The 17049-nt window shown below is 42.3% G+C and overlaps 1 protein-coding gene across 1 annotated transcript; it reads right to left on the bottom strand.

Annotated features, from left to right (window-relative positions):
- Window positions 1-270: 270 nt before the first annotated feature.
- pcdh18 (protocadherin 18) lies at window positions 271-9784 on the bottom strand. The gene is given in 4 exon segments (NM_001011150.2): window positions 271-2654; window positions 6094-6260; window positions 6360-6445; window positions 6839-9784. Coding segments are annotated over 4 exon segments (3438 nt in total). The 5' UTR covers window positions 9341-9784; the 3' UTR covers window positions 271-1971.
- Window positions 9785-17049: the final 7265 nt, after the last annotated feature.

Below are 17049 nucleotides of genomic sequence, written 5' to 3'. Positions count from 1 at the left end.
GATAGTGGCATTTGCATTGTGTATACACGTTAAATATGTTATTTTGACAGGCTGGATGCTTTATTCTAGATTACTGCATCATCTTCTTGGCTAGCACAGCGGGTTTTACTGCAGAAGTGACCTGGTATAATAAATTAACAGTGTCTCCAGAGATAAAAACATTTTAACATAAATTGCCAAAGAAAGTTACACTGGAAAAAAAATGAGGCTTAAGTAAAATTACTCATTCAAATCCATTAAATGATGCATTACAGAAACAAAGCATGTGAGTGTGGGTACATCCAAGATTTTATTGTCGGTGTGAAACAAGTGGCAGTCATATCTACAAGTGTTTGATCAATATAGAAAAAAAGTATTAACTGAATGGTATTTGCCATAATAGTGTGGTTTGGAACAATTCGTATGTTCAGTTTGCACTTAAAAGAAAGGTCAAATGTAGTACAACCTGTATTCATAGGAAATAATAACAAGTGATATATATAAATATAAAAGGGGGTAGTGAGGAGGTGATATGCCTAATTGCTTATCTTTATTGCCTCTTTGCAGCAATCAAAAAGTGCTTTAGCCCAGAGATTTCAAACCCGTGGCCCCTAATCTACTGAGAAATTAAACTCCTTGGGCCACTGGATAGGCATCCCTGATTAAGCTCCTAAAAACACAGCTCTTTTAATTTATACATAAGTACTTTAATAAAGTGAGATGGGGCTTAACCTTGAAATGAAGGACAAACTAAACTTGGTTTTGGGTAATTGTCAAATATTAATATTAATTAAGGAGAGTCAATGGGCAACCAATCATTTGGTAACAATGGGCAAATTTCACCCCAGTGCAGTAACCCATAGTAACCAATCAGAAATTTGCTTCCATTATTCTACCTGAACTAGACTAACCAAAGCTAACTGATGATTGGTTTCTGTGGGTTATTACAGTGGAGCAGATTTGCCCAGTGATAACAAACTAGCCCAAAGTGTTGTGTCCATATCATGAGATCTCCAACCATGGCTGCCCTAATTGGGCACCCAACTAGCACTGCCATTGTGGTGATTTTGAACAGTGATCTACTTATACCAGGTACTACCCTGTCCTTCTTTTCAAAAGTCAGCAAGGAAGGGAGGGAGGTAGGAAGGAAGAGAGGATGGAGGGTTTTATGGGTATTTAATTGTGAATTATATTATATACCTTCAAAAGTACTATCATATCTTATTGCCATTTAGTAACTCGAGTCATTTCTGTGCACAGTGGGGCATTGCAACCTGCATGACACACATTGTTGCCAAGCTACAGATCTCAGCATCTTCCAACAAATGCAGGACCATTGTGCACAACATATGCAAAAGTTTCAATGACACTGACTGAGAGCTTTGAATATAATGGATGCTGTTTTTTTGCAGGTTACTGGGATCAAACTTCCCTGATCTTTTTGCCACTGCATAGGCACATTAGAGTATATTCATCTCAAACAGTGAATAGAAAAAGCACAGTTCTTCCCCTCCGATGTGCTGTACAATGACACATGCAATTTGACACAGCTTTAGTTCTAACAAGAGAAGGATTAGAAATGTTACATTATACTCTTTTATAAAAGAGCAACATTTGCTAGTACTGTAAATATTCATTTAAGAAGCCAAAAAGGAAAAAAAAAATCCTTTCTGTTTTGTTGTCCTACTGGTCACGGCGCCAGCGTATCTTTTATCAAAGAGTCCAAAGTTTTAACACGTAGCAAAACATGCCGTACGAAATACAAAAATAGAATTTATTTCTCTTTAAATAACACATAAATATAAGATACAAATGTATTTTTAAAATACAGATAGAGATAGTCACACGTGTTTGGTGCACATCTGAAAATACAGATTCTCAATATTTGACCTACACCAACACATTTTTTTATAAATGCAACAAGTTTTTAGTAAGATTGTGTTTGATTCAGATTCCCATAAATATGGAAAAAAATTTAAGACTGGTAAACACTTAGGTTTGCCTTACATCTTGTAGCAGTTTATTAATCTCTGCCACCAGTTCACTAGCATCCATCAGTTCATGTTTGCCATCATTGAGATGGTTAAGTACATTGTCAAACTCATCTTCCTCATAATTCTCTGGGATCTCTTCCATTGCTGGAAGCCACTTAGAAGATGGCTGTGCACCTGAATGGTTGCCTAGCGGAGTCCCAACATTGTTGGGGTTTTGGAAATGAGTGTTCGCTGCCCATGTTGCAACACCTTGAGGGTAACTCACAGCCTTAGCTGGGGCTTGTCCTTTCCTACGTTCTAATGAGTTTGTGCGGTCGACTTCATTGCATTCTGTATAGTTATCCAGAGATGGAGGTAACAGACGCTGGAAAACACTGCTCATTTCACTGAGGAGGGAGGATGTGCATGTGTCTGCCGACTCTTCTTCCTGAGACTCCTTTCCGAAGGTTGAAAAGCTCTTTTTCTTCTCTGTGGACTCAACAGGGTGCATGTCTTCCTCAGCGAGAGGGGTCTGAGCTTGAATCTGCTGCTGATTGTGCAGCGGTTGCTGCTGGGGCTGGAGCTCCTCTCCAGGAATGAACATGTTGCTCCTGTAATCAGATGATGGCGAGGGCAGTGGGGGCATCCAGCACTGGTCAGAGTGTCCTAGAAGTCGGCATTCATCTGTGCAGAGCCTCATAGCTGCAAATCAAAAGAAAAAGTCCTTTGTTATATATATGTATATATTTATATAATGTGGGTTGTGAAGAACTGAGCTTATTTTGCAAAACAGTATGACTGATATCAAATCTGTATCCAGCAGTTACAATATAAACACCTATTTTGTGCCCTAGTCTGTTCACTCTCAGAGCAGCCTGGAATTTATTTCCCAGTACAGAATGAGCACACTCTCCTGACAAATATCCTCCTAGACATATGCCTCTCATTAGGATATGCAGGCACTCACTTTTCATGCTGTAATATATGGTTGTCATAAATAAATGCACCTCCTGACAGGTAGCACCTGCTGCTATAAATAAATGCCTTCCTCTTTGGAGCATCTCCTATTGTATCACAACTTTGATGGAAGCATTTTGCTTCACCCTATGAGAATAAATAGATAACACAGTGCCCTCCATATCCTATATTACGCCACTGAAGCTATTGTTTTTGGTCACACATGGCACCAGTGTTTGCCATTCTGAATGGTGTAGCTTCCACTTCCTTAGTGAAAAACCAGTCCAGGTGTGTTTACAAGAAAACACTAAACCTTAATAGCCACATCACAGAAGCAGTGCATTTGGGAGAGTGAAAAGCAAAATGAAAACAATAAAAGGGGACAGATGGCCTGGCTGGAATACAGCATGCGGCCACATTGAGCATAAGTTCCATCTGCAGGACCCTTACAAGCAAGGACAGCAGGAGCTGGGGGCTGCATGGAGGGTGTGCTGTCACTATCTGTGGGGGAGGGCACCCAATGTATTGTTCTCAAAGAGCCCTTTGCACTCTGCTGACATTCTTAAATAGATTAGTAAACACCCTCCATGATACCTAACTTGTGTGGGGCCACACTGGCTGCTGTTGGTTGAATAAAAGAAGACATTGTTGAAGAAACCGCAGAACAGAGGGGGTAAAATATTAGTGTCTTCTTGAGCCACAATAGTGGGTGTGCCCAGTGACCCAGGGAGAGGGGTGTCAGGGTGCTGCTGAATGTTACTGCCATATATTACACTGACAATTTTACTGAAATCACAAACAGGAAATCCCTACATTCCTACAATAGATAAAGTTAATCAAGCAATGAGCATAGAGCCAGAAAACCAGCAAAAAAAATATAAATACATACATATAAAGGAATTTAAATGTAGAATTAACAGACAGAGAATGCCTAATATAATTGATGCCTATGGCAGTATAAGATGAGTTCAATAGTTGGAAATCCAGATCTAAAGAAGAGAAAACAAAATCCTGTAGCTATCACATGACAAGGGATATGCATTAGAGAATAGCTGGCACTGCAGCACTAGCATGAAAGGCAAATGCTGCAGCAGATACCAGTTCTCCCTGATCTGGAGGCCGTGCAGATAATAAAGGAGACGTAGGAATCCCTTTGTAGGAACGAATGCACATACATGTGTATTTATTGTTTCATCCCCCTGCATTTCATGAAAAAGCTTTTCTCCCAAACTGTAGTCCTGAGAGTGCCTTTATTGTTTCCTTTTTCCTCCCACTATGCTATTTAGCTCACTTGGCTCTTTTGCATGAGAATCAAATCTACTGCTTAGCAGAACTGCATTGCTCTGGGCAAAATTCTTAATATTGTGGCAGTCTTTATGTCTACCAACTGTGCGCTGGTTATTCTTAGCAGTAAGGAAAAATGCAGAGCTCTTCCATTCTCCCAACATTTTTTTCTGTATTGTGTTAAGGGAAAATACATCCTTTTAAAGAAATACTGACACCAGAAGTTAACCCTATTTTATATCTACATAACATTGTCTTAGCATACTATTTATAATATATGCGTTTAACTTAACTATCTGATCCCCCTTTCGGCAAAAAATGATCAATGTGACCTACAGGTAACTTTTAATGTATTTTAATATTTTGAAGAATAGTTTTTTTAGTGTTAGTATGTATGATAGTAATTTAATGTACCAAATTTTCTTTATAAACTCAGATGGAGAACTAAACTCCCAGATTAGGTTTAAGTGTTGGTATTTAAGCTACTGCACAGAGCTGCAGTACACATACCCATGTACAGCAGTCATATGCAATACAATATCTGTAATTTGACACCCACTTCCAACACACACATGTGGCCCATTCATTGCTTTCTTGTACAGGAACCCCCACCCCCAGCCCCTTCAGAATGTGAACATATGTCATGGTACCCTGGAATGAAATTTCCTACAGCATATGAGTCTATTACAGGCTACTGATGGTTCACAATGGAAAACAGCACAGCACAAAAGGATTCTGGGGCGGACAGATGGTGCTAGGCATTATGGGAAATACACCTTTTTTATATGCATTGAGCTTCTGCACATTTGTTTTTATGAAGCCCCTCTATTCAGTAAATACATAATCAAAAATGTCTCTAATGCTCATAATAGATATTTATTCTACAGATTAACGCAGGCTTTAATTAATTAGTGACTTTAAAGCTATTTGTAAATGTAATTGTTAGTGCAGTATCTGCTCCTGCTACATTTTTTCAATAGTCAGAACCTAGCAGTGACTACAGAGAATATAACATATATTGGGGAAACTGCTTAAACTTATATTTTCTTTCACTAGTCAAAAGTTTTTTTACAACCCCCTAAATAAAATAATTAGGCAGTCACCAAAACATAATTATGGGTTTGAAATACACAATTATAGGTGACAATTGCGATTCAAAGGTACAGCCCTTTCAACTGGTCCAACAGAAATCTACCCACCCAACCATGTTTTGTGCATTACAACTTAATAACAGCACTCAAACTGCTAATTTGACTTTGTGCATTGTGACCACTGCATTCAGTAGAGATAGCCTCTGCTTAGGGAAGCAGTAAGGCAATTCCCACACAGATAGTAATCAATATGGCAGCTGACACTCAAATATGGAAATGCAAATATGAAGATGTACATTAAAGAGTGATGTTGTGTGTATATACCTAACTGTACCTTAGGCCTATGGGAAATACACTGGGACACACATCCTCTAACCATTAACTGTCAATGATTTAAAAGTTCATTGTAACTATAATAGACATTGAAGGCAGTAATTATTTGTCCCTCTCTGTACCACTGGTTCTGAATCTTAAAGCAAAGTAGCAGAAGCCAACTCGCCTTCAACCATGATTACAGTTTTCTTCTGCAACCCTTTTCAAGAGTCACAACCAGCAGTTGCAGAAAGCAGAAATGGACAGGTAATCACTGCTTTCAGGATCATTTACATTTACAAGTAACACTAAAAGCCAAAATGTTGGAAAGTTGTTTAGAATTACCCCTTTTTATTGTGCAAAAAAATAGGTGGTGTTACCATTAAGGATTTAATACATGGAAGATGGGCCAAGTGAAAAACTAGTTTCCTTTTGTGTGACAGCAAGGGAATAATGTAGAAGATCACCCAGTAATTAATAACTATTGTGGAATTTACCTGGAGGCATTCTGTGTCCATCCATTAAAAAGAGTTCACTAAATCCTTCTCCCAGAAGTCGGTCAATAGGGGAATCTCTGCCCAAATCGTAATCGCTGTCTCCAGCTTCACTATCTCCACGACCACTGTCTTTCAGGCTAAATTTATCCATGTCCTGAAGGGCATATCTGCAGATCATAAAAAAGTACAGGCGTGACTTTAATGTCGGACTATAAATTATACCGAGACACAATCACAGAGATTGATGAGCCTATTAAATTTCTCACCTGTAACTCCTGGAATATTTGTTTCCTCGAAAGCTTGGCCTTGGCTGATACTGGCCTTGGTGAAGCATGGAAAGTAGCTGGGATACCTGCCAGTAGAAATAAACAGTGTAAAGCAATGTCAATTCAACTAGGGTAAAACATAACAGTCAGTGAACAGTTGAAATAATGTTGATGATGAGTACTGAGTCGGTCTGCACACTGCAGTGAGACTGGGAACTGAAGGGGCCTGGGTAGCAGCAAACAAGCATTAAAGTGCTATTATAACTTTAACACAAGGGTTGAGGACATATTCATACAAAATGAAATCATACCACTGCTAATAAGATGAGTTATAAGCAAATAGGACAAATGTGCAAATATTTATCTCCTGTCTGACTGCCTTCGTATTTAAACACTTGACAAACAGAAATATTTACAGAGCATATTCTGTGGAGTTTGGCACAAACTGCATCACAGAGAACAGAGAAGAAATGACTTACCTCCACAGCTGGGGTGGCATGAGTTAACTCCAGGGAGAAGTTTTCTGGTACGTGATTAGAAGATATGGTCATTAAGCTGCTCAGTGACTGGCGACTGTGTTGGCTTTGCCTGCTACTCATCTGCCCACGTTCTAGAGATGGAGATGGTGAAGGAGAGGACCTGTGATGGGATCTGATAGGCAGTGTACCATTCAGAGTGGGTACTAAAGCAATGTCCCCTTTGTGGATCTGCCTGGATGGTCTTTTGGGATGGTTCTGATAAGTTGACTCTGCCACCCTGCAGTTGTAAGATCTGTTGTCCTTCTTTTCACGGTTGCATCTAGTCGCAAAGACTACCATGATGACCAAAAGCACAGCACATATAGCCCCCAGTGAGATAATGATAATCATGGACACATCCATTGAGCTTTGTTTTGTGTAGGGTTCCGGAGTTCCTTCAGTGATCTCTATCAGGTCCAAGATGTTGAATCTAAGGTGTGCTTTGGTTGTTCTGGGTGGGTTTCCCCTGTCCTGCACTGTAATGTGAAGATCCAATAACTGATTTGGGAAAATGTCCATACTCATGTTGGTGTAGATCTCACAAGATCTGGGGTCCATAATAAAGATATTGTGCTCATTGCCTGCTGAAATAGAGCAGTCCAGTTCTGAGTTCATTCCTGAGTCCCTATCTGTGGCCTTAATGGTGGTAACTAAATAGCCAATTTCTGCATCTTTGGGGATTGTAATTTCGGCTGTGTTGTTGTGCAGGACAGGGACTACAATCACTGGGGCATTGTCATTTTCATCCACAACAGTAAGGATCACAGTGGCATTTGTAGTAAGTTGGGGGACACCACCATCCCTTGCCTGCACAACAAACATTATTTGGTTTACTTCTTCGTGGTCAAAGGCTCTAAGGGCATATAAGGCCCCATTAGATGGATCAATAGTTACATAAGTTGTAATTGAACTACTCTGAATAGAGCTTTCCAGTATGGTGTAGGTTACTTGTCCATTTTCTGCTTGATCTGGATCTGTGGCCCTAACTGAGGTAATGTGGGCCCCAGGAGAGTTGTTCTCCACAATGACAATTTCATATCTGTTTGTTGGAAAGCGGGGTGGGTTATCATTTTCATCAATGATTTGCACAGCAAAGTGCTTCACAGTAGAAAGGCTTGGGACCCCCCTGTCCTCTGCTATGACTGTCAGGCTGTATTCAGACCTCTTTTCTCGATCCAGGGTTGAATTGGTTAAAATCAAATAATTGTTTTCGTAAGTCTTTTGTAGCTTAAACTGCCCGTGGCCATGAAGCCTGACCACTATTTCTCCATTAAGTCCTGAATCTTTGTCTTGCACCCTAACCAAGGCCACAAAGGTGTCCAGGGGCGCACCCTCCGAGATGTAGGCAATCTCCTTGCCAGTGGACATCAGATTAATATTTATTTCGGGTTTGTTATCATTCACATCAACTACATTAATGATAATTTTACAGTGAGCTGGGATAGAGTTGGGACCCATGTCCTGGGCCTGCACATCGATTTCGTACGATTTGGTCGTTTCATAGTCCACTGGCTTTATAAGGGTGAGTTGGCCGCTTTCGGGGTCTATCTTGAAAGTTTCTGTGATTTTGGGGGACACGTGGCTGCTGAAAGAATAGACCACCTTCCCATTAGCGCCCTCATCTGGGTCGGTGGCATTGAGGTCTATGAGTAGGGTTCCCAAGGGTGAATTCTCCGGTAACTGAACAACATAGGACTGCTTCTCAAACACTGGGCTATTATCATTGGAGTCGGAAATGCTGATTTTGAGGAGTGAGGAGCCGTACCTTTGGGGCACCCCGTTATCATAGGCTGTCAGCTGGAGCTCATAGCTGGACTGCAGCTCCCTGTCCAACTCCCTGATCACCACCAGCTCGGCGTACTTGGCTCCATCTGTCCTGGTCTTTACCTCAATGCTAAAGTAGGCGTTGGGGGACAGTGAATAGGTAAAAAGGGAATTGTCCCCCACATCGGGGTCAAAGGCGCTGTCCAGGGGGATGCGGGTCCCCACAGCTGCGCTCTCCGAGATCTCAATGGGAATGAGAGCCCTGGAGAACTGGGGTGCGTTGTCGTTAATGTCCAGGACTTGCACCTCGATATGGAAGAGCTGGAGGTGCTGCGTCGGGAGGGTGATCACATCAAACTCTATGGAGCAGTTCGAGTTCTTCTGGCACAGTTGTTCCCGGTCGATCTTGGCCCCAATGCTGATCTCCCCATTATCCTCCCTCACGGTGAGCAGAGGGGAGCTGCCTCTCTGCATGGCTCGGAACCGAACAGAGGAAGGGTTCGGCAACTTGGACAGCACATCAGCCACATCCTCGGAGAGCCTGGCCACCACGGTGCCGATCATCTGCTCCTCGTAGATCCGGTATTTTAAATTCTTGCAGGTTCCGAGCAAACACAGCGACAGAACCAGGGCAAACACCAAGGCAAGGTTCCTGGTACCGCTCCCCCAGCAGCCCATTGACTTGCAGCAGCGATCCATCTCCCCCCTACAGAGAATTAAAGCGCAGCTCCCACAACTTCTCTAGGCAGCCCCAGCACAGCCCGCATTTGATACTGGGGAATGCAGAATAAAATCGTGCCTTTCTCTTTTCTCAATGCTACCGGTCCAATATTCAGCGATGGAGTGAGAAAAGTTTCTCAGTAGGCGGCAAATTGGAGCAGGATACGAGGAGCCAGCGCAGCGCAGTAAATCCCATTAGCTCAGAGCGCACACGGACGAGTCACATTAGGAGTTTATTCACGTTTGTATCCATGGATTGCAGGGGTCTTGCTGAATCCGCAGTCTTTCCTCTCCCCTCTCGCTGCTCTGCAGCAGACTAAACACCCCCGATTGCTGACTCCAGCCTAAAATCTGGACAACTTCACTCAAACTCAGACAAAGCTGGGGGCTCTGCATGTGTTCCAGCGCTGGCAGCCAATCAGCTCTGCTCCAAATCAAAGGACAGTGAAGTCACTCAAGTGCTGGGGGAGACTAGAGACATGGCAGCTCCTCCCACCGCATTCACTTTTTTTCTCTTTTTCTTTTTTTTCAGAACGTGCCATAACAAAGAAGCTACAAATTGCAGAAGAAAAACTTGAAATCGGGACCTTGCCCCCCCTCCCCAGTTATGGTTTGCAGGCATTTCCTCATCACGCCCTCCCCCATATAGAAATAATAAGGAGCAGGCAGTTAGGAATTCATAGCTGATGTGCCCCTGCAGCCTTTCTTCTGTTCCCTGCCTCGGTTATTGCATGTAATGTAACCCCTGCACTGCAGAACTTACTGACAGTGCTCCCATCACCCCACACCTTTGTTCCCCAGTCCTGTACAATCCAAGCTCCGCAGCCCACTGTAACCCACTGTGGAGCATCATATGGGGGGGGGGGGTGCTTCTCCAGTACTCTAAGTGCATTGGGGTTCCCTAACTGCAGCCCCTCAGGCTGTTACTGACTGAAGCTCTAAGGGTGCCGGCGCTTGAATACACCACATCTGGAGGGCAGAAGGCTGGACATCTCCAGCTCTATAGCCACCAAGTGATAAATATAGCTGCCACAACATCCTCTAATAGGAAAAATGAGGTGTGAAATCAATACATTGCAGTAAACAAAACCACACTTATTCCACAGTGAACTATGATTTCATTAAATCCAAAGCAGATTCACTCTTCCATTCCCTCCTCCCTTTCTATGTCCCCCTCTCTGGACATCCTGACTTGGAGCCTGGAGTATGGAGCAGATCTCAAATAATCCAGACTTTGTTTTCACTTATGGTAACCCAACCTCATGTGTGTCAGAGATGCAGTGCCATAGGGTGACCTCTAGCACCTAAGGGATTAAAGTGTCGATTTCTCTTCTCATCATGGGGCATTTCACACTCACAGCCCTGATTTATTGTGCCAGTCCCCAGACCTGTGTAATGCCATAATCCATGAATTATCTGTGGTCAGTGTTTATCATTTATCTGACTGACAGCTTCCTCTGTAGGTGCAAACTCAAAATGATAGCATATCATTCCCCAAGGACATCAGAATTGTGGGGCACGTATGTAGATGCTGGAGGACTGGTAATTGTGTTATTATCGTGCTTCCTTCCCATGCCAAGCAACTGGGAGACCATTGTACCTAGTACTGATGGCTTATATGAAGTGGATATGGGCACCTTGGCATCAGGCAATATCTAAGGGCCCTCTGCATGTTCGGTGTGTCTATAAATAAATGCACTTACGCATCATTCGTTGCTATTCAAACTTATATCAATACAGCATTTTAATAAATGTCCCAGATGTATGCCAAAGGTAACATAATTACAGTATGGAGGAAATGATGGAAGTAATGTTGTTAAATTGCGCTTGATCAATGCAAGCCAAATTGCAGGCAAATGACTAGACGTTAGCTAAAAGTGCCTTTTGCTTCACTGGATAAGCACCCCTTTAATTTACCTGCCTGCGATGTCAGGATGTGCTCATTGTGAGCATCCATTAGGCTATTCCATTTCTAGTGACTCTGATGGCAGTTCGTCGGGTAAGTGCTTTATTTCCAAAGAAATGGGAAAGTGCAGTGGGGATGTGATAGCAGCAGTATAGCAGATGAGATTTCAGCCCTCGGTTGCTTATTCACACAGTGGGAGGCTTTGCCTGGAAATGTTATCATGTAACAAACTTAAATAAAGCCCAGCGTGGTACTGTCACACATTACCTTTTCTGTTTCTTTATTTTACAAAAAGTGAATCTTCTCAACCTCGGCAGAGCAATATTTACCTGCTACTGACTGACCCCAATCCGCCAGGACACATAGACAGTCAAGATAAGCAAAATCGATTGGTAAACTGGCGCATTTAAGTAGGATGTAATTCATTAACACAGAAATCAATTTAGTGCAGTTTTAAGGAATCAAACTTCTGTGCTTCATTTCGGTCATAAGCAGGACCGAAACGTTAGCTCACACATGATGCATGGTTCTGCAGACTGGTAACTTGTACAAAAGTCACTGCACCACTTGATTCAGAGTGTCCCAGTTCCTAAGCCAGTTACCAGTTACAGCTGAAGGTGGTAACCGGGAGAGAGTAGAAACGTTGACCACTTGAAGTGTGTTGCCTCTAATGTTGATTACACAATGGGGCCTCGTCATAATCAGAATTTACTTACAAAAGGAATTAGTCCTCCAGATACTGGAGTGAGAGGTCTTTGTGGAAAAGGGGGGTAAATACATGGGGCAAACGTTTTTCAACAGTTTGCCAAGCGATTAGAGGAATACATTATAATTACAAATCGCCCAGCTAGGCCCAGGAGGCCACATCATTGTTGGGAAAAGGTAACAGCATCCCTTAGCAATGATGAAGGTTTTGGGCTTGGGAAAGGAAAGCCGAAACGTTGACCTTATAGAAAACGTTGGCTGTCCTACAGGCATGGCCACTGCACATGTAAGGCACCCAGCGTCACATGGTGTGTTTCCTGAATAGGAGGTTTCACTTCTTTTAATAACTTCTAGCTGGTATAAAACCAGTATGGGATTGCAAAGGATGATGGGAATCGTAGTCTAGCACCAGCTGGATAGCTGCTTTTACTCATGTTTTCACACTTTCTGCATATACATATTTTGCCATAACCCACATTTTAATATAACTGCTCTGTTCTTTTACTGTCTTTCTACTTCTTTCATCCCCCCACTCTAGTCCCTCTGCATTTTTCAGTAAAGTCATAGTAAAATTCCTTTTTTTATAAAGAGCCAAGTAAGATCCCAGCATGGTGCCTCCTCCTTCTAAGAATTCAAAAGCATTTTTATCTGCTATTGTTCATCTCCTTCAGAAAGCAGCGCCGTGTGGCAAATCGTGCGGAATACAATGGGCACTAATGAATGTATATAGCACTGGGTCACTCCAATGGACACCCTGCATGAATAATTCGGTTTTACAAGATTTTTCCCCATGTCACACAGTTGATCCCCATCTAGGAAATCGAACATTAGCCAAAGGGATTTTAGTTGCCCAAAGCCATCTGGCTGCAAACTTTAACATTCCCAAGCCAATAATTATATCACTTGAGGCTTTACTGAACCCCTTTCCAGACTTCAAAAGAGGTTAAAATAGGAGAGAAAATCAATGGTCGGTCCGAAATCGCCTGAACAGGATTGAAAGATAATCTAATTTAGTTGGTTCACGGTGAGATTTTCTAAAAGCTTTTGATAAAAACTTCTCCAAACAGTTTTGCAGCACTTTCTTTCAGACAATAATTGGAAAAATTGGTTCGTTTAAAAGCCTTTTCAAATGTGAAGGTGTTTTTTTTTTGTAAAAAAGGGATAGAAGCAGTTATTGCCTTTTCAACCGTGTGTGTGGGATGAATAATTCATGGGGAGAAATAGTTTCAGTGCTACATACTAAAATATTTAAAATGGTGTGTAAATTAATATATACCCGCTTGGAAAAGGTTTTTGTTTTTTTTTCTTACAGCAACTGGCAAACACATTTAGAAATTATTGATTTGAATCTAAGAAGCAGGAGATAGGACAGAATTCAATGCTTCTTCGAGGTAATTTAGCAATCTGTTCCAAAGCAATGGTGCTAAGTTCAGATCACCTCCAGAGAGCACAAAAAGTAGATGCTTTAATATATTACTGTGCTGCTTAGAGAAAATTGCATTAGGTGCAGCCAATGTTCCCCTAACTAGCGCCTAATGCAGTTGCCCATTAGCACTGGAGTTTATTGTTAATGTTGGGCTCTTTATTTGTTCTCACGATGGCAGGATGATATTTAGTTGCATTAGCAAATGCATCAGATAAGGCAGTGCGCATTTTGGAAGGCGGATCAATGTAATAACTACTTTCCTTAGAACTAATTCCCAGCCAGGGTCTCTCGGCCGATTGTCCCCTGAAGGTCACAGCACCTTTGATGTGACAGACTTTGGAGGTTGGAGCTCCGGGTGGGAACCCCATTGTTCGGCATTTCCTAGGGAGCGTAAGTCAGTTGGTTGCACCCTGCGGCTCAGTGCACCTTTGACATGACACACTTTGTAGAATGCGGCTTATGGCCATCGCTCTCTTCTCCAGGAGCCCTAGAGAGACAATCCGACTTGATTGCCCCCCGCAGCTCAGGGCACCTTTGACATGACAGGCTTTGTCGCTTGAGAGCTACGCGTGCAGTGAGAGGGCTTATGGAGAGGCTCTTTGTAAGGCTCGTTAGGCCTGTGAATGGCTCCAACCCGTCCCATCCGGCTGCCACTTGCTCCCTCAGATAGGGACACTGCGCATCGGGGTCACTCAGCGCCAGAGACTTAGCGCCCCAACCATGTGACCTGGCAGCACTAACTTGCTACTCTGTAGAACCATTTGCGCTTTGTGCTAATCTAGAGCAGAGTGCCCCTTGTCAGCAGAGTTTGCGCGACGCAGTGGGACTTTAGCATATATAACATACATTTGATACAGATAGATTAAGAAATATAATAGACAGATGTTGATAGATAGATGATAGATAGATAGATGATAGATAGATAGACGATAGCTAGATAGAATATACTTAAAAACTAGTAGAAGGAAGGTACAGTCAGCTCTAAGACCACAGGTACGAAAATAGGCGTTTAGCTAGTGTAGCGCACAGCGCATAGTCCAATGCACATGAGTGCCCGCACCCTAATAACAAAAGTTATGTACAAATGTGCGTGTGCAGAGAGATATACAGATGACAGATAGATTAGATAGATAGATTAGATAGGTAGAATGGCCAGATACCAGTAGAAGGAGAGCGCAGTCAGCGCCACAGATACAAGACTAGGCGTTTAGCTAGTGTAGCGCACAGCGCAATCTTATTATCCAAGGCACATGAATGCCCGCACCCTAATGAAGAGGTTATGTACAAATGTGCGTGTGCAGAGAGAGCTCATTAACACGAGTCAGCCCTTGTAAATATGCAATGGGCAGGCCATGTACAAACACAACCCAAGACACAGGCACCCCGGCATCTGGGAATAATACATTATTATGGTGTCATTTCCAAACCAGCCTTTCCCTTTTATGGGATCATATGTAGCTGCCTTGTTTCATCCCGTGCGTTATGGTGCCATAAAGCCATCGCTATGGGCAGCCAACACCCCTCGCATGATAATGGGCTCTGTCTCCAACAAAGGATCAAGCAGGTGGCACGCAGGGGAGCTGGGACTGTCCCCATCTCCAGGGTGCCAAAACATCTCTCAAAGTTTCTGTTTGAGGAATTTCTTGGAGGGAATCGGATTGTAAAGGCACGCGAGCATCTGCCGTCTGCCCTGTCTCATTAGCATTCATACAATGAACCCGTGCAGGTCAGTGCCGCAGCTACAGCCGGGAATGAATGGAGCTAATTAATAGCAGCCCACCCCCACTCGCTCAACTTGCAGTGGCTCAGAACTAGGAACTGGCCCAACCATGTTCCGAAACAGGGGAGTCCAAACCGCAACTTGCACCGTTCCACAACAGGTCAATGCTGACTGAAAGTTTTTGAGAGCTGTAGTTTTAGTAAAGCGAAAGGAGATCAGTTTGGACCCTCCTTTAGTTTTGTATATTGTGATATAGGTGCAGCCCCTTCTCTAACTGTCATTAGTATGATTGTGAAGTAACCCCTTCTGTCAATGTGCTATTAACTGTGATTTTTACTAGATACCATTTCATTTGCAGGGGTCTGGTATTGTTCCCAAATGAAAGGAATTTGGGTGGAGGGGGGAGTGAAGGCATTGTTAAACATCTGCTTCTGGAGAAAGTCTGGAGGTCACTGTGAACAATGGCATTCAATGATTTTAAAGCAATCATCAAGTATCATTATCAGCAAATACATGGAAATCACATTTGCTTGATTTATCCAAAGGGGACCATCTGTAATAGGTCCTACAAATGGAACATCCCAGTATAATGGCTGGCAATAAAGAAAACATGTTGCCTTGGCTCATCAGGAAGCCAACTCTTCTCTTTGTTATACTATATATTCATCATTTTCTACTAATGCATTTTTTTGTTTTTATTTAGTGAAGATAAATCAGTGTACAGAAATCTAAGCTAAAGGGGATGAACACCTAAAACCTGTTTTCTGACATAATAAAAGACAATATCATTTTATGCAACATTCCAGTACGTATAAATTAAACTTTTCCAGTGTTTTGAAAAGTAATGAGTATGTATAATTGTAGAATCTTTGGCTTTTTATACTCCCTGCACTGCTGGTTTTAACTCCTGAAACAATGTAGAAGAAGACAGCTGCTTACCAGACCTGCCTTAAGGTCCCCATACACGTGATATCTGGCCAATTTCAGGCCAGATATCGGTCGGGTATGGCCGTAATTTCTGCCCCTACATGGGCCAATAAGCTGCCAAATCGGTCCAAGGGACCAATATTGGCAGCTACAATCGGCTCGTGTATGGGGACCTTTACTTGTTCTTTCATTAAGCAAATGCTCATGGCCCATAGCCCACCCAAGGCTCTGTTAATATATTTCCATGCTTCTAAGGGTGAAGACACATGGAGCTACGAGTAGCAGCTACTTTTTCACAGATACTAAATGCCAAAAAATAATGTGCCATAGACAATATTGAGAATTGCCTCTGCTAAAACACATGTTGAGACTGTTATCAGTAAATGATCAGCATTGTCCATTTTAGTAGCCACTACAAGTAGCTGCTACTAGTAGCACCATGTGTCTTCACCCTAAAGGTGGCCATACATGGGCAGATTTAAAGGAGACTATACCCCCAAACAATTTAGGTCTCTATAAAAATATATTTCATAAACTCATTTACTCATATGCAAAACCCTGCTTTATCTAAATAAACCATTTTCATAAATATATACATTTCTGTAGTATGTGCTATTGGGTAATCCTAAATAGAAAATTGCCATTTTAAGCGTTAAGGGCCTCCTCCTGGGATCATAGGATTCACAGTGCACACAAACAAGCCAAGGCACACATACATGCTAGGCCCATCAGCCAATTAATGGGCAGAGTTCTGCCTTTTGCTCCCACACTTCTTCCTGTTACAGTTAGAGCTGCATTATTTCTGGTCATGTGATCTCTGAGAGAGCACACAGCCCATCACTTAATGGTGGATCAAGGGAAAGGATGTAAAAGGGCAATATTTACCAATATATATTCCAGTTTGGTAAGATTCTTTAATAGGTCACTTTATTCATTCTGGAAGTATAGTTTTCCTTTAAGCTGCCAATCTGATTCCTTTAGACTAATTCAGGAGCTTATCTTCC

Source organism: Xenopus tropicalis, chromosome 1 (genome assembly GCF_000004195.4).
Source record: "Xenopus tropicalis strain Nigerian chromosome 1, UCB_Xtro_10.0, whole genome shotgun sequence".
Taxonomy (NCBI): Eukaryota; Metazoa; Chordata; class Amphibia; order Anura; family Pipidae; genus Xenopus; species Xenopus tropicalis.
This window is presented reverse-complemented; position numbering and strand designations above follow the sequence as displayed.